At 42.6% G+C, this 17,813-nt stretch overlaps 1 protein-coding gene across 1 annotated transcript in view; it reads left to right on the top strand.

Annotated features, from left to right (window-relative positions):
• Window positions 1-7,088, top strand: part of HS6ST1 (heparan sulfate 6-O-sulfotransferase 1) — a 192,565-nt gene extending 185,477 nt beyond the window's left edge. The window contains exon 2 of the mRNA XM_064720850.1: window positions 2,476-7,088. Coding sequence (XP_064576920.1) covers window positions 2,476-3,184 — 709 coding nt within the window. The 3' untranslated portion in view covers window positions 3,185-7,088. The remainder of the gene's footprint in view (window positions 1-2,475) is intronic.
• Window positions 7,089-17,813: the final 10,725 nt, after the last annotated feature.

Raw genomic sequence — 17,813 nt, 5'->3', positions numbered from 1 at the left:
TTCTAAAATTGTAACCTATTTCCTGTGCTTTTCATTCATTGAGATGAATCTTTGAGAAAGATCCCTCATGGTAAAATATTTACCAGGGTATTACATTGACAAAGGCAATAGCTCTTAGAGTGCAGTGTGAAGAAAGAAGTTCCTGCTCTTTAAACTTTTTTCAATCCACATCCTGTTCAGTGCCTCCGTTTCAGTGGACTCGAGAAGCTTTGCACGATATTTATTCATCTGATTTACTAACAGTCTCCTAAAGTTTAAACAGAGACACAGAGAGAAGGTAAGCTGGACTCAGCCTTGCAGGTATCGGATTCATGACAACTCTGCCACTTCTATTTGACTTTATGCACATCATTTAATATTTGTGGTTCTCCTGTCAGCCAAATGCAGATACCAATTCCTCTTTTTTTTCCCTATCCACACTTGTATAGGTGGCATGTTTGGACAGGAATCAGCTCCTCCTTTGTCTGTGGTTACCTCACACATAAATGAGTCCCTGATCTTCGGGATCAGGGAGAAGCAACCTTCTAGTTGCCTCTGTAGCCACAAAATAATAAATGGCTTCGACCTGTTCAGTGAAAAATGCAACTTTTGGATTACATCAGTGAAAATAAAAATCCACTGCAGTTCACAAGTCAAAAACTGCTGATAGTGTTTAGCACCACTGTCTGTCATTGAACATCTGGCATTCATCACTGCTCTCCTTTTCTTCCCAGTGCTGTATTTTATCCTGTCTATTGGAGGTTTCTTGGCTCAGTCTGTATGAATTATGGCTGGCTCTCAGTCAGGGTAGTGGAATCACTGCAGGCTGCAAAGTAAAGGAAGGAAAAAGAGGTAGGCTTTTTAAAGTCTTCAAAAGAAAATATCTGCTCCCCTTTTTCTCCCTGTCCCTGTATACACACAGTACTGGACAGTACTACTAAACAGTGAGATACTCTTACTATTGAAGAGAGATAATGGTTTCCAAAATGAACAAATATCTGTACCAGCCCTCATTATGAAGGCAGAAGGCAGGAGAGGAATCGGACCTGGGTTGGACACCCCCTGCCATTGTTGGAAAGACCAAAACTGACTGCTTTGAAACAGCCCTTCAGCAGGCTTATAATGAATTAGTAAAGCAAACATTACTTAATATGAGACTTCCTGGGCAATGGCTCTGATGTATTATTTTAAGACTAAATTGCTCTTATTGCAGAAATTTAGGTTAGTAATAGGAGGAATAATACTGAAGGTGCTAGGAAAACAGGGATCTGTTAAAATTAGCCAAAACAGAATACTTTTACTATATCTTCTTCCAAAAACTGTTCACTGCCATCTCAGTGGCCATTCCATTTGGTGTTCCTGAACAGTGCTGGCAAGGCAGAGAGCCCTAGCAGCATTCTGAAGATGCATTTCTGATGGGGACATGGATCCTCCACCACCCTTGTGTGAAACACTCCCAGCTGCATGTGTGTGTTCCTGCCAAAGCCAGGTGCTCCCATGTGTGCTCAGTGTCACAGTCCCATGCCCTGAAAGCATGTGCCAGATTTAGGAGCTAGAGAAGGCATTTCCTCCTTCTGGAAACACAAAGACACTTCAGTCCCATGCTGCTGGCAGGGAAGCCCATTTCCCTCTGTGTGGAAAGGGCCATTGCAGACTGCCATCTCTGTCAATCCCAGAACTCCATGGGCTGAAGCCAGAGGGTCTCTGCTAAGAGACAGCTGTCATGTTTTCAGTTCTAGGGACAGCTTCTATTGTTGAGGACTTCATTGTACTTACAACAGCAAGAACGCCCCATGTCATTATGTGTGCTCTTCCTGGTTGTCTTGCTTTTCCCTTCTATTTAGTCTCGTGTCAAAAGTGTGTCTGAAGTTTGTTTGATTTAATACCAGTTTGACTGAAATGGGAATAAATTATTGCTGATATTGCTGGTTGTCAGCTCAGCCTTCTCTTTCTGCAAAGCACATTGCATTCCTGATTTCCTATTGTTTTTCATTTATGTTCCTGTGGTTTTATCCTGCTACTCACTGCAGACTCCCATATTTCAGCTCAGCAGCCACACCAACCAAGCAGTGGGTGTCCTGGTCAGCATCTGCATGGAGTGGAGGTGATAGGCCCAGCTCACAGAGAGAGGCTGCTGGGCTATCCTTCAGAGCAGGTCCTGGCTGGCACTGCAGGCACCCAGTGCTTGGTGGGAAAGTCCAGGCAGTGCCAGGAGCCACAGTTGCTCTCTGAAGTCAAGGAACAGGTTTAGTCCTGGTGATTTGTTCTGACTTTGCAGTCTGTTGCTGGCAGTAGACATCCTGCTGAAGGTGCTACTACTTGGCAAGGCTAAAATGAGAAACACAGGTCTAATGTGCACAAAGGGCTTTGCATGAGATATTGCAAGATAAAAACAACCCAGAAATACAGTTGGATGGATGATGTCACATTGATTTACTCAGGTTTTTGCTGTCTACACTAGCAGAATATTTATTCTGTTTTCTCTTCTCCTTGTAGAAAATTTTACTACATCACTCTGCTGAGAGACCCCGTTTCTCGTTACCTCAGCGAATGGCGTCACGTCCAACGAGGAGCTACTTGGAAGACCTCCTTGCACATGTGTGATGGCAGGACACCCACTCCTGAAGAGCTGCCCTCGTGCTACGAGGGCACGGACTGGTCGGGCTGCACACTGCAGGAGTTCATGGACTGCCCCTACAACTTGGCCAACAACCGCCAGGTGAGGATGTTGGCTGACTTGAGCCTGGTAGGCTGCTACAACATGTCCTTCATCCCAGAGAACAAGCGAGCGCAGATCCTGCTGGAGAGCGCCAAAAAAAACCTCAAAGACATGGCCTTCTTCGGCCTGACAGAGTTCCAGAGAAAGACTCAGTACCTGTTTGAGAGGACTTTCAACCTGAAGTTCATCCGGCCCTTCATGCAGTACAACAGCACGCGGGCGGGTGGTGTGGAGGTGGACAACGACACCATCCGCAGGATCGAGGAGCTCAACGACCTGGACATGCAGCTCTATGACTATGCAAAGGACCTCTTCCAGCAGCGCTACCAGTACAAGAGGCAGCTGGAGAGGATGGAGCAGAGGATCAGGAACCGGGAGGAGAGGCTCCTGCACCGCTCCAACGAAGCGCTTCCCAAGGAAGAGACTGAGGAGCAAGGACGTTTGCCCACTGAGGACTACATGAGCCATATTATAGAGAAGTGGTAGCCTAGGCAGACTTTTATATTAATGATATTGTGGGGTTTCCATATAAGAGATGGTGGAAGTAAAAATAACAAAAAAAAAAAAAAAAAAAAAACCAAAACCAAAACATATTTTATTTAAAAACAAGTCTGTAAAACAGAAGGTAGATTGCTTCCTTAAGTATAGGGTCTTTTTACTGTTTCTTACAAGACCGATGAGATTCTTAAAAAAATCAATAAATACATAAAAATAAAAAAAGGGTCAACATTCTAATGCAGAGATAAAAAAATGCACAAATGCAGTTACCCAAGCATAAGGCCAAATACAGAAGAATGTTTCTTATCCTCATAATTTTAACACAAATGGCAGAAGAAGGATTTTTTTAACATCTGTTTATCCCCTGAGCCTCATGCTCTAAAGATACATAATTAAAAAACAAGGAATCAGAGGTTTTCTTTTGTGGGGGAGGTAGGGTGGGAATTGCACTGTTTGTCAGTAACTGATAATGGTGACTGAGTTGTGGATGGGCCATCCTGTCAGGCTGGGATCTGAGCGCACAGGCAGTCACAGCACTTCAGCTGGCAGCCACTGCCAGAAAGTAGAGCACCATAAAAAGAAAAAAGAAGAAAACCAGTCGGAGGATGAGAAACATTAAAGCAAATTGACTATGGCCTGGGAAATGTACTTAGCACAGTGGTTCTGATTCATTGCACTAGTATCACATATACATACGCAGCTTCATCACAAAAATAATGGGGAATTTGTACACAAAACTCGCAGATTTGTTTCCCAGACAGGTCCCAAAACAAGTTAAGAGCCAACCATAGACTCAAAACTGCATTGACATGTTGTCCTGTCAGCTTACACCACTACCACTCAAGCCACTATCAGTATTGTTTGTTAACAGCACACAAAAACCCTATCCTACATACTACCAAAAAAAAAAAAGGAAGAAAAATGTAATAACTCCTTCATAAATCCACAAAAAATTCAGACCCTGCAAATGATATGTCACTAATGGGAATGTGACAAGGGGGTGATTTTGTTTTGTTTGTTGCTATGAGAAATACTGACCCAGAATAAGCATATAGACCTTACCTAGCTGTATTATTTCAGTTATTTTTACTTGCTTTTATCAAGACATAATGGGCATCAGCCTGCTTCCAGTAAAGTCACTAGAACTGATTTTAGTGGGGACAGGATGGGGCTCTTTTCCAGAGCTGTGAAAATTTCTGACTATGGGTCTTAATTAATTATGAGACAGTGCACATTGTCTTTTGGCAGGGTGCCTGTTCTGCAGCCCTTACTTTAAATGAACAAGCTATGTTCATAAAACTGGAAAGGGGAATCATGGACAGTGTTTTTTTAGTCTCAGACCACTCTCAAAGCAGAAGTCTTTCAATGCTGTTTTTTAGGGCCTCATGGAAGTTTAATCCTCCAGTGTGGGGACAGTCTAACCAGGTTCTGCTTACTGACTTTTGAGACAGAACAACAAGGACTTCTCTAATTCCTCTTTCCACTCACCAAATTAAAATATGGCTTATTTTTTGCTGTTGCAAGCACTTCTTTGTTTGGCTGGAAGCATGGAAATGAAGCATTTTTTGCCTGGTTCATGTCTCACTGTTATTACTCAGCCTGTAAGACCTGAATCAGCTATTGTTTAGGGTAAACTCTGAACCAAATGGAATAGGATTTCATGTTCAAAGGCCACATTAACTGCAAATCAATATGGCATTGAAATCACTGGAGAAGAGGCAGAGAGCTGATGAACTCAACTTTAGCATGTCATTTTTACAGCATCCCTTTCCCATCACACAGGTCCACTGTGTGCTGCTTGGTTTGGATTTTAATTCTTTCTCTGCCTCTGTGCACTGTTTCCAGCAGTTTCAAAGTCAGACTGAGTTTTGCAAAGGAAGGGCTTCTGGGGGGGATACACCTTGCTTTTGAATACATTTTTTCCTTATAGAGCAAAGACAGCTAAAAAACTTGAGAAGGAAAAACACAAAGAGCCCTGAGGGCTCAAACAAAATTCTGTTACAGCCCTGAGCCAAAGTCCACCAGAGTCAGATGATGTCTTTCCTGTTGATTTCAGGTGGATTTTGGCCAGGTCCTGGTCTGATCCTGCTGCTGCAGAGTGCACAAGCACACACTCAGCTGCCTGCAGGGACAGCAGGACATTGTCAGCCTGGATTTGGCTGGAACCAGTAGGTGCTGGTTCTGTCCGTGTCTTGAAGGCTGTGCCAGTGCTTCTGCCACAGAATGGCTCCTGTTCCCAGAAATGTGTAAGTTTGCCATAAGCATTTCCTCCTGAATGAAAATTGGGGAGCAAAATGAAGCAGTATTTGGTGGTTGGCTTGGGGGAAGAGAAGGTTATTACAAATCCATTGTTCATCTCTGAATCCCAAGACTGGCAGAAGCTATGTCTGCTACTTGCCAGCACTTTTACATTTTGCTGTAACTACAGAAAACATTTGTATTTTAAAAATACAACTTTGTAGGCTGTTTACCCACAAGACCAGCACATGAGATTTAAAAAGCAACTGTTGCTGCACATGCACAGTTTCCACCTTTCCCCAAAAGCTTTTCAGGGTGTGTCCTGTGTGGTGGATCCATAAGGCACGAGGGGTTCTTGCAGCTAATCCCTGTTTGTGTCTCACTGCTGGGACTGTGTGGGATTCAGAGCAGGATTGTGATTAGGCTGTGTCTGCCAGAGCTGTTCTGTGTTACAGGCTCTGAGTAACCAGCTGGATGTTAATGAATCTGTCTGCTGGGTTGTCTAAATCAGAAGCAGCCTCTGACCTTAGAAGCATGTCAGTAGAAGACCTTGCTCCAACATTTATTTATATGTTTTGTAATGTATTGCAGGAACAAGCAAAAGAAATGAAATTATATTGAAAACTGTCTTAGGTTAACAATTTCATTTCAAACACAAAAGGAGGGCTGACCTCAGTACTGAGGCAGAAGTTAAAAGGTTTAAATCCTGCACCCATGCAAATGCCTCAGTTTTTCCACCTCTACACTGGAAGTAACAAATTTAGGGACTCTAAAAGAGTACTCCAAGGTATGAAAAGTACAGGGCACTTTGAAACAGATTATGGGTAATGGGAATGAACAGAATCACCCAAAAGCCCTCCCTCACCCTGGCTGCTGTGCTGGTCTGCTTCTGGCTGTTAATTGATTTTAAGTGCTGTGTACCAGAACATGGGTTGCAGGACATACCTGGCACTGTCTTCTTCCTTTAGTGGGTACAAGGGAAGGGATTTTTAACATAATGTGAATGTATGTAGTTTTTTGTGATTTATATGTACCACCCTTTGAAGTGGTACTATTTCTTTTCTTTTTAGGACTGATATTTTGATGCTACAATAACATGAAAAGTATGTGTGTGTAGTTTTAAAATGAATGGAGAAGAACAGCTTTAAGGCACTCTGGCAGAAGTAGTGGCCAGATAGTAGATTCTTGTTCAATATCTGCCTCTTCCTTTCAAAAGGTTTTTTCTGTGACTTCCAGACACAGCAAAAGCTTCTTCAGGACATGAAGTGTTTCTTCAGGGGGTCTGTCAGTGTATCATGATCCAGGTCAGGTTAGGAGAGTGCTGGGAGCAGTGCAGGCAGGTGCAAGATTGGACTTGTCCCTTAGGGACTTTGTGACTTCTTGGGGCACAGAAGTCAATTTGCTTTTAGTCACGTAAACAGTGAAAACATCACTGCTTGGTGTGTGTTCTTGCTGAAGAAAAAATTTTCTTGCTGGTTTGTCTCATTGTAGTTAGCTCTGTTGAAGGAGTTTGCCTCATCCAAGGTTTTCCAGACAGATGCCACCTTGTACCCTGTCCAGGTCACAAAATGCAGGATTGACCAGTAAGGTTGCCAGCCCAGGCTGTCACAGGGTTCAAAGTCATAAACAAAAAAAAAAAAAAAAAAAAAGAAAAGGGTCAGTGTGAATTTTTGGCATGTCTAAATTTCTCCCTTTATGCCCAACATTTTGGAATAATGAGGAGCACTTCAGTTGATGTTTTTGCACCCCACAGTCCCTTACTTGCTTATAGAAAAGGGATGACAATGGAAGCAGCATAAGAAAGATCCCAATAAGGTTTTAAATCCTCTCTCCCAGGGCTGTCCTGTTAGAGCAGAAAAGAGCAGTGCACTTCTGAGAGTGTGACCAAGCAGGAGGAGTCCCCATGGCAGTACAATTAGGAAGTTTTCCCTCTGATCCAGTCAGGTCACTTCAGAGAGTAGTGGGCAGCTCCAGAAGGTGATGACAGCATCACAGCACAGGGCCTGGCCAAGGTTCATACCTTGGGGTTAAAAGCATCTCTGATGTTTGTGTCACTGGTGTTCAGAGTTACCCAGACCCCACAGACTTCTCCAGTCATCAGAAAAAAGGAGTGTCACTCCAGGAATTCATCCCCAACCTGTGCTTGGTGCTGTATTCCTGGAGCTGTAGCTTGGCATGCAGCTGACACTATCTGCTGGACTCAAATCCCAGGGCTGGCTGAGTTCTCTTCTTATTCTTCTTTTCACTTCCACTAATGCTAACAGCTCATGTTCCTGAGGCAGAAGTGAGCATGGGATCCACTGCCTGATCTGGAGTGTTCCAAGCCATTGTAGCACAGGTCAGTGAGCAGCAGCTCAGGTGAGCAGGGCACACAATCCCAGCTATCCATGGCTGCTTGTTTTACCCCATCCACAGGAATTTTGCCAAGGTGAATGCAGCCCTGATGAGCACATGGGTGTTACAGCCTGTGTTGTCCCAGCTCTGTAATTCTTAGCTATGCAAGATGAAATAAAGCCAGATTTGGAAATGAGTCTGTCTCCTGAGAGCCCTGCAATTCCCCCTCCCTGTTCAGTTCCCTCATGTGTCAATTCTAGAGACCGGATTGAGAGAGTTGTACTATAATGAATAAGTTTATATTCAAAAGGTTTACTGAGCATGATTTGTTTTGTACATATTGGAATATGATTTAACTTATTTTTATTGCCCCTTTTAATCTTTTTTTTTCCATAAGGAGAAGACAAAAATCCCCATCCTCTCTCAGTGTGAAGTTCCTGGTGTTTATGTGTAGTCTGCCAGTCAAACACACAAGAGGCAGAGGATTTCTCATCATCCCTACAGCTATCTGATTTTGGTTTGCATTGTCATTTCCATTCATCTGGGACCTTGCTTATATTGTCTCTTCTTTCCTCTCTGCTGCACAGTCTGCACAGAGCAGGGATAGGTGAATGCAGGCAGGATTTTCTTTTTCTTCCTCTCCCCTTTCTTGTGTGCTTTACTTACCAAGGAACTCAGTTCCTCTAGGAGTTGTGTGACTGAGGGTAAAAAAAATACAACTGTCCCCCACCTGCCTTCCATCCTCCATGTTGTAGATCAAACAGATTCAGCTTCTCTGAAAGTGACTCTGGCTGGACTCATTCCATTGGGCTGAATGTGAATGGTTTGCACTTTCCCCCCCACTTCAGGAACTTAAAACCAACAAAAAATAAAAGGCAACTGTTTTAACTTGAGCCGAGTAACACTTAAAGCTTTATATATTTATTTATAGCATCTTACAAAAAGTGTTAAAAGGTTTTTTCTTCCACAAGAAAAATAAAATTTTAAAAAATCATCTAATTGTTTTTGTCTAGATCAAGGATGAATGTTAGCAGATGAAATAAACCCTAAAATTGAGCATCTGTGGTGTGTGTTGTCCTTCCATTGTCCTTTGATGGTGTTTCAGTGTGCTAGGTCTTGCCTGTTTATTACAGAGAGATAAAGCTGCCAGTGCAGTTGATGGAGAATATTTGTTTTCTGCTACAAAAACAAACTCCTGGACAAGAAATATTCAAGCAGAAACTACTGTCTGTTGGTTCCTATTGTTACATTTGAGCCAACACTGCAAAAAGCCCTTAAACCTCATGGAACCTGTCATCTTTTAAAAATTACCTTTGATACTGTACAGGCTTCTTACTTTTCTTTTTCAGAGACACTGCAATGAACATATTTGCAGGCAATAAATAGAGGTTGCTACACCAAATACTGTGGAATAATTAACAGAATTTTTTGTTTGTTTCATGCTCAGAAGTATTTTGTTGTGTGAAAACATTCTGTGGCTACTGGGCTGAGCCATGTCCTGTTTTGCACAGTGGAAGTAAGTTAGGGGTGAGAGGATGGTGATAAAAGTGTTTCACAGCATAGACATTTATGGAGGTGCTGTGAGTAACAAAGCTGTGATTTTACCATAGCATCACCACAGCTCCCTCTTGGAGGGAGGGAGGGAGGGGCTGTGCAGGTGCTGCTGGAGGACTTAGGTAAGGGATAGTGTCAGAGTGAAGCACGGACAGATGATTCTTCAACTAATTAAAGTTGAAAAGAGGGTATATTTATTACAGCACTGGACACATGGAGAGTAACCTCCTAAAGACCTGTGTAGCAAAGTCACAAACTCCTGCTCTCGGTTTATCCAAGAAGGTTTTACATATTCACATGGTTTTCCAGGATGGTTTCTATGATTCCTATTACACAAACATTAACTCTCACCAAGTGTTATAATTAGCTGAATGTCCATTATAGCTGCACAATTGTCCCCATTAATTAGGCTGCTGTGCTTCTGGGGAGGAAGTAAGACATCTTCCTCATGATAAACTCCCCACCTGCATCAAGTTGGCCTGCTGGTCCCAGTCCAGACCTCCTCTCAGTCTTAGAAGTCCGTAGTATTTATGGCTCCTGCACTCTTACATACTTCTTGTATCACCTATCATTCCCAGCCTTGTTTCAGTTATCCACTAATTGGTATCAAGTGATATTGATACCACCTGGTTTCAATTAGGTTCCTTGTTAAGCTCTAATCACAGTAGATGATCTTTGCTAACTACATTTCTAGCCCCTTGACTTAAGGGGAACACCTGAGATGTTAATGGGTCTCAGTTGTGAGGGGAGGAGTCAGACAGACAGACAGACAGATAGAGACCTTGGGTCAGCCCCTCTGGCTGTGCTAGTGCTGCTGCCCAGGAGCCCTCATGTCCTGCAGGAGGAATTTCACTGGACTAAGTCAAGGTGCAGTCACAGCTTGTCCTGCTGGGTGGGAGCCCTGCTGTTCTAAGGCACCTTTTGTCTCCTCCTTGACCTCTCTAAAAGCCACAAAGGTGTTCTGTCACAAGAAGTCTGGGCATGTAAAATGTTTTAGTTTATGTATGGTGTTCCTATAGCATTTTAAAATGTTTCTTGCTCTCCATGCAGGAGAGGGAGAATGTATAGCTAGCAGGTGGAAGGGAGGATTCTGCTATTGCAGGAGGGGAAAGGAGCAGAATGGATGCTTGAAGGAGGGTTAAAAGCAGCAGAGACATTACTGAGGGAATAACCTCCAGAGTTTTGGGGGGTTTCTTTCTTGGTTACACTGATGACTATTCAGTTTCTTTATTCATGTGTCCAAAATGTTCCTGTTTCTGTTCTATCTGGTGATTTTACACTCTCCAGCATGCCTCTGGGGGATGTGCTGCCTCAGGTTAGTTGGCAAGAGCCCTCCTTTACCTCTTGCAAAATAGGATTTCTTGTTACCCTGACAAAAAACAGCCCCTGGCTATTCTGCTGCCCCAGGTGACAGCCTGCGTTTCCTGAATGGAAAAGCTGATCCTGAGTCTACTGTCTCTCAGAGGAGGTGGTGCTGAGATCTTGTCAGAGGTTTTGTTTTGTTTCTCTGGCTCACAAACTCACACAGAGCTGCTTTAACTCTCTAATAATCACTTTCTTGCCACTGGCTAGAGGACAAGGAAAACCAAAGCAAATCTGCTTTAACACTCTTAATGCCAAAGCTTTTCCACATTAATCTTTGTGTCATGCAGGTTTCCTTTTTGCCTTTCTGAGAATCCATGTGTGGGTCCTTGTAATGCTGAACTTCTTTGTTGTCACCGAGCAGAAAGAGGGTCCTTGCGTAGTTAAATGTATCCAGTGTTGACTGCATGTTTCTGGGGATTTTGCAAAAGTGGACAGACTTTAGGAGTGTCCCAGGCCTTGCAGATTTTAACACTTTGTGATGCAGTACTTCAGTTGCACTTAGAGTAGGAACGTAAATAAACTTATAAAGAGATAAAATAAAATTAGGGGCTTTCTGCAGTTGGAAATGTTCATGGCTAATTTGGGCCCAGCTCCCCTCTCTGCTGAAGGGGTAAACCAAGACACATTCATACATAAATTCAAAAGAATATATTGTGGACTTAACAGTAAAGCAGTTCAGGTTTTACTATAGCAGTTACTTCATAAACTTCAAAAGAAGGGGGTGTGGCCAATGAAACATTCACTAATTGAGCAGTATTTAACAGAGCATTGCTATGTATCTCTTAAAGCAATCACAGGTTCAAGTGAGGAAAGCTGCTCTAGCAAGGCCCTGTCTGCTTTAATTGATCTGGGAAGTAAGTGGCTTGGGAAAGAAACCATGCATGTTCAGATTTTGCAAGTATCTCCAAGCCTAAAATAAGTCTCTATTTATTGGTCAGACCACACTTTAGCACAAGTAGGAGCTTTTGTATGTGATACTGTTTGTTAAGGCTTAGAAGTTCTTTGTCCAATGTGAATTTACTGATTTCTCTCTTTTGGTGATGCTCTTCTCATAAGCTTTTTTACTCCTGAGTGCTTTCATGTCCCTTCCCTACTCTGGCCCACTGCTATTCCTATTTCACAGAAGGTTTGTCCACAGAGATGGAGGGCATGCAGTATCTCAGGCAGGATTCTTGTGAGCTTTGCACAAGGTGCTGCAGAACTGAGATGCTTTTAAATCAACATCCAGCCAACAACACAAGGGAAAAGTTGAATACCTATCCCCCAGGAGCTGGGAATGGGTATGGGGTAGCAGTGCTTTGCAAATGCTTAATGAACTAGATCTTATTTATTCATTTACTTTGTCCTTCCCCCACTAATATATTCTATCAGATTGGAATCCAGATGTTTTTGCAATGAATGAGCAATAGTGATAAATAATAGGCATTTAATTCAAGTGGCTTTAACATACTCTGGTTATTACTGGATTCCATTTAAAAGTTCCTTATTGAATTAAACCAAATGTTATACTCAGTTGTGCTGTGAATGGAAAAGAAATTCCTCATGGCCTAATCTAGTTAATTGAGGCTGGATACCTGATCCTCAAATGAATATGTGGTAATCACTCATCAGTTTTCTGGCACAGGCAGTGACAACACATATAAATCATACAGCCTCTGTGAGATGGTAAATAACCTTCCTGTAGAGTCCTTTCTGTGGGATTGGATTATTAGTACCAGACATTGTTTTCTGAACAAGAGCTCACAGGCAAATTGCTGAATGCTCAGATGTTTTGCATACTACAGCAGCCCCCATCAGCACTGGTTTCTACTCATCAAATGTTCTTTTCATTCCTTCCTATCAAATGTTTTGATGTAAGTGAGAATTTATAAACAGAACCAAACCAGCCACAACTTCATGTGGGGTTTTACATTTTACTGGGTTAGTGAGTGATCATTCCTTTTTGTTTTACTGGAAATGCTAAAGCCATGCTGCTGCTGGAGTCCATTAATGGAGGCTTTGCTCCCTAGCTGGAGAACCTGGGGCTTGGAAAGCTGCTGCTGGGAGAGGTGTGCAACCTTCTGGCCTCAGGGATCTGCTGCTTGTTAGGTTTTTGCTCGAGTGCCACGTTGTGCAAAGAATTAAGAGTGTATGGTGTTCTGTTTTGAGGGCACTCTGGCCTTCTGAAGCAGCTAAAATGGCCAACATTCAGCTGGTTTGGAGGTGAAAATGGAGACACCTTCTGAAAATGGACACCACCTGAAAATGGAGGAGAAACCTTCTGATAGGAGCAGCCTAGCTCATGTTATCAAGAAACCCTTCATCACAACTGGTCTCAGAGCTTTTCTTGTGTTTATTCTGAATTCTCTTGTTTTCTTTCCACTGGCAAAGTTTGTCAAAGTGCAAAACTGAAGTTTTGCACTGGAGATGAGGGCAGGCCCAGTTGTTCATGTTGCCCTTGGAGAAAGGCACCCATAACCCTTTGGAAACTGTGTTTAACCTCAGGCCATACCCAGGCTTTTCTTGGCAGTGTCTCAGTAATTTGGGGTCATTTTGCTGTCTGTGTGTCCCTGTCCCGGTGAGTGGTGTGGCTGTTACATGTCACAGGCAGCAAAAGGCCTGAGCATGGTGCCTCTCCAGAAAGGGACAAACCCAGGATTAACAGGGCAGCACACTGAGACAGGACAAGCCTCAGGGGACAAAACCTCTGGCTGAGCTGAGCCTTGTGATGTGGGTTTCTTTGGGGGCATCAGTGTCCTCCAGCAGGGCTGGCCTGCCAGCCAAGCTCTGGAGATGTGTGCATGCTGTCTGGACTTTTATATCTACATTTAAGGACTTTCCCAAGAAAATCAAACCATACACCCACAGGGACAATTGTGGGGAGGAACAATTAGCGCAATAAATAAAGATTTCTGCTGGCATGCCATCCCAACAGGCTTTACTGTCTCCTCACCAAGTGATCTGCCACTTGTTAGCAATTGCTTGTTAGGTCTTTTCTGCTCTAGGCCTGTTCTTGCTGTATTGTGTATATTTTACTCATCCTGACAAGAGAAAAAGAACTCTGTTAGTAGAGGCACTAGCAATTCACAGTGCCTGTAACATCTGTGACAGGACTAGAATTACAAATCACATCAGCATTTCTTTTGTTTGGTTGGTTTCTCTCTGTTTGAGAATTACATTAGCTGTCTCACATTTTTGGTTGTGGGTTATTTTTTCCCTGCTCTCCTATGGCTTCTTTGTGAAAACCGTTTGTTTCATCATCCTTCCTCATTCTTTGTAAAGGTGACCTGCAGGTCTGGGCTGGCTAAAGCCCACAGGAGCTGGCAATGAAAGGATGCGAGGCAGTTGTCTCCTTGGATGAGAAGGTGGTGTGTTCCTTCCAGCCTCCAGCACTCTTTTCTTAGGTAGTTCAGAACAGCCTCTAGTGCATTAAAAGCACTTAGGTGTATTTCTCACCTTCCAAAATCTGTTTTTGACTTGTCTGTGGTGTTTTCCCCTCAAGACTTTTTCTCCTACTGGTGTTCTATTTCTTTTTTACCAGACACCTCATGGGAATAATTTTGCCTGTAGGGTGTCTAGTGCTTTCTGCATTTCCATATATTCACTTCCATACTTTCAGTGATTAAGGCACAGTTTTCTGTGACTTAAATGATGCTGAAATGTCCTGAAAACTGGAATGTGAATGTTGAAGAGGGTGAGTGTAAGGGGATAAAGACAGATGAGCTGGTAGTCACCAAACTGTGTCACACTTTTTAAGGGTAGGGTGGAACCCAAAGCTCTCGTGCTGGCAGAAATTATGCTCCAGGATAAAATAAATGGAAATATCACTTTGATTAATGGCCCATCTCTCCTCTCCCTTACTATATCTTGAGCTCTCTGCCACCTTGATAACCACAGGCATGTCTGACTCGTCAGTCAGCTTCCATTTAATTGTTGAGCATGAGCCAAATTATTCTTCCTGACATATTTAAATCCCTTCATATTGTTAAGTGGTAGTGTAAAGTAAAAAAGAATTGCATAGAAATGTTCTTAAAACACTGACCTAGGAAGCCAGTGTGCTTTTTTCATTTGTGTTAGAACTCTGTTGTTTCCCCTCACTGCAGAGCTTTACTCTTAAATAAAATATAAAAAAATAAATAGGCAAATTTTAAAAAAACAAAAAAAGCCCTACAAAAATGCTTTCCTTGTCTGGAGTTTTGATACATAATAAATGCTGCAGGTTTTCATTCATCGTTTTATCTTCAAGTGTTGTAGCATTTGTATCCTGGTTCATCAAATGTGCCCTGGTTGTGTCATAAAACCACAGAACACAGTGAGCCCCCGCCTCAGGGCTGTGGAACACATATCTTGAGGAAGGAGAATTGGTTTTGTCTCTTCCCTCGGCTCTGGCATCATCCATGATTTTAATGGGAAGGTAGCATAGGAGCTTCTCATTGTCAGCATTGTAAGGATCTGCAGCCTTGTCTCGTTAGTAATAAATAAAAGCTGCCTCTTCTCAGATTTTACATTTAGTCCCTCCAAAAGGTGAATGTTACTAACTTCAAAATATTTTCCTTAAAGTATTTGTGAAACTGGCCTATTTGGGGCATGTAAAAACACAGAATTCCTCCTTAATATTATTGTCGTCCTGTTTAAATGCCTGGTTACCCTATCATGCTTTCCTTTTCTACAGAGCAGGCAATGAGCCGTGATTTTGAGGGGACAATGATTTGATGACACTGATGGGGCTCTCAAACTCCATTAGGGTGCATGAATCACAAGTTAATTAGTCATTTTCCTAATACAGTGAAGTTCTATCTTTAATTCTACAATTTCTTGTCAGATTTATTATTATCTCCTGATGGACTATTCGGCCTCTTCCCTCAAAACTTTTAATTTTATGAGGTGAAGTTTTTATAGGTATACAAAATACTAGTTTCTTTTCTTTGAGTAAAAACTTTCCAAGGGTATCCTTTATTCCACACAAGTAAAGATTTGAAACTACAGCTTCAGGAGATTCAAGAATTTCCTACTTCAGCGTTTCATTGGCAATTAGACTCAGAAAATTATGAGGTCTGATTGGCTCTCTAGATAGAAGGTATTAGGGTCTCTTCTCCAGCCACAAAGCTACCCCAAAAGTACATTTGGGAGTTTCCACTTGGAAAAATTCCTCCATGCTAAGGGTACATGCACAGGTTGGGCATTCTGTGCTGTCAGGTCACAGGAGGATCTGGGGGAGGATGGCCTGGACTTCCCTTGGATGTTGCTGAGGGAGCTGAGCTGAAGTATTGGAAGTCAAATCTGATATGACCTTTCTCTACAAGGTCTTTTAAGGCTAAATTATGCAATTAAGAAGTGACACCGAAATTATTTTCACTTTTTAACCCAATAACCAATCCCTCATGTCCCACAATGTGAACTTTTTTATTCAATTACACAAAACCACCCAAACCCATGGAGAAGAAAGTGAAGAAGAAGGACCCTACAACCTCCATCTTGGCTTTATATATATTATTACATTCTACAACCTTAAACTCTAGGTTTTCCTCCATGTGGTATTACACACTTCTATTCAAACTCCACACTGACAATCCCATTTCTATCATTCCATTTTGGAAGCCTTCTCCATGGTCTCAGGTTAAATGCAGTGTTCTCTTGAGGGTCAGTGCCTGGCAGCACTGAAAGTTTAAAATTCTCAGCATCCAGGGTTCCAACAAGCAGATGCACTGCTTGGCTAGATCCAGGGTTCTGTCTGTGAGGCTGTTCACTGCTTGCTCTGGTAGGATTGGAGGGGGATTTTCATTTTATGGATGAAGACTTTTCTAAAAGGTGGCATGTCTGAGGGAAGTGGAAATCAACTTTGTATAACAGCTGCTCTCCACAAAGAAATCTTCCTTCCAAGTCTGCAAACACCTCATCTCCCTGTCCTATGTGCAATTCAGATACACTGACCCACCAAAACAACCAAAACATTTTCTCGGTTTGCATCTCCACACCCCTTAACACTGCTAGGGCAAGCTAGGCTTGAGGAATGAGCACAAGTATGGTGTAAAAAGTTAATGTTGCCTCTTACTTTGCTACCAGCAACCATTTGGCAGGAGGTTTTCTCATTTGGGGGAGGAGGGAGTTGATGGTTTGATTTGGGGTTTTTTTTAGATCCTTAGGTAGCAGAGCATTTCCTATACCCAAAGGATGGGCAAGCGTATAAGGCTGGTGAAGAATGTGGGTACTTAAATTTTTTATTTTTACAAGATTTTGAATTCCTGAAATTGAAGGTAACAAATACAGCATAGTTGGACGATTACCCCAAATCCAGCTATCTGTTTTATAAACATTAATTGGTGTGATTTTAGTTAAGTTGGTAGAAGGAAACTTGTGGACCAGCTCTTTAAAAAGTGCATTTGGGTCGCTTTTCTGCAAGGCAGGAGGAGACCTGTGTGACTTCAAGGAAGGTGAATGCTGTTAGCTGGGTAGGGGGGTGGGATGTGAGAGGGAGCAGTTTGAGGGAAACAAGCTGGAATACCATGCAGAACAGGACGAGGAGTTGAGGAAAGGGAGGAAGGAGAAGGTGGGAGCCTGAGGAAGCTGTGCGCTGCAGTTCTCCCTATGGGTGTGGGTATGAGAGGGGAGCCTGGCTGTGGGAGAGCTGAAAAGGAGAGGTGTTTCATAGATATTACTATATTCTAAACCCCCAAACTGTAAGTTTTCTACCTTGTGATATTAAACACTTCTAATCAAATTACACACCCGTAATTTCAATGCTATCAATCCATTTTGGAAGTCTTCTCCATGGCCTCAGGTTAAATGCAGTGCTCTCCTGGGGGTCAGAGTCTGTCAGCGCACAAAGTCTAAAATTCTCAACATCCGGAACTCCAACAGAGAGGCTCTAGAAATGAAACTGAGAAACTGGGACAGCTCCAGCAGCAAGAGTTTTAATTGTAAAACTGCAGAAAAATAGAAAATTTTTTCTGTGTTTTTGTTGCAGAATTCAAGCCAATGTGCAGGTATGGGCTGTTTTCAGCTGTCATGTTCATTCCTGACTGCTGACAGAAGGTTTGGGGAGCCAGACCTGGGTTGCTTTTGAATTGCAAATTGAGAGATTGGCCATGAAGCTGCTCTGTTACACAAATTTGCAGCTACCACCATGTAACCACTGTACTCAACAGCA

The sequence above is a fragment of the Zonotrichia leucophrys genome, chromosome 9, assembly GCF_028769735.1.
Source record: "Zonotrichia leucophrys gambelii isolate GWCS_2022_RI chromosome 9, RI_Zleu_2.0, whole genome shotgun sequence".
NCBI lineage: Eukaryota > Metazoa > Chordata > Aves > Passeriformes > Passerellidae > Zonotrichia > Zonotrichia leucophrys.
Note: the sequence above shows the minus strand (reverse complement) of the source record. Positions and strands in the feature narration are given on the sequence as shown.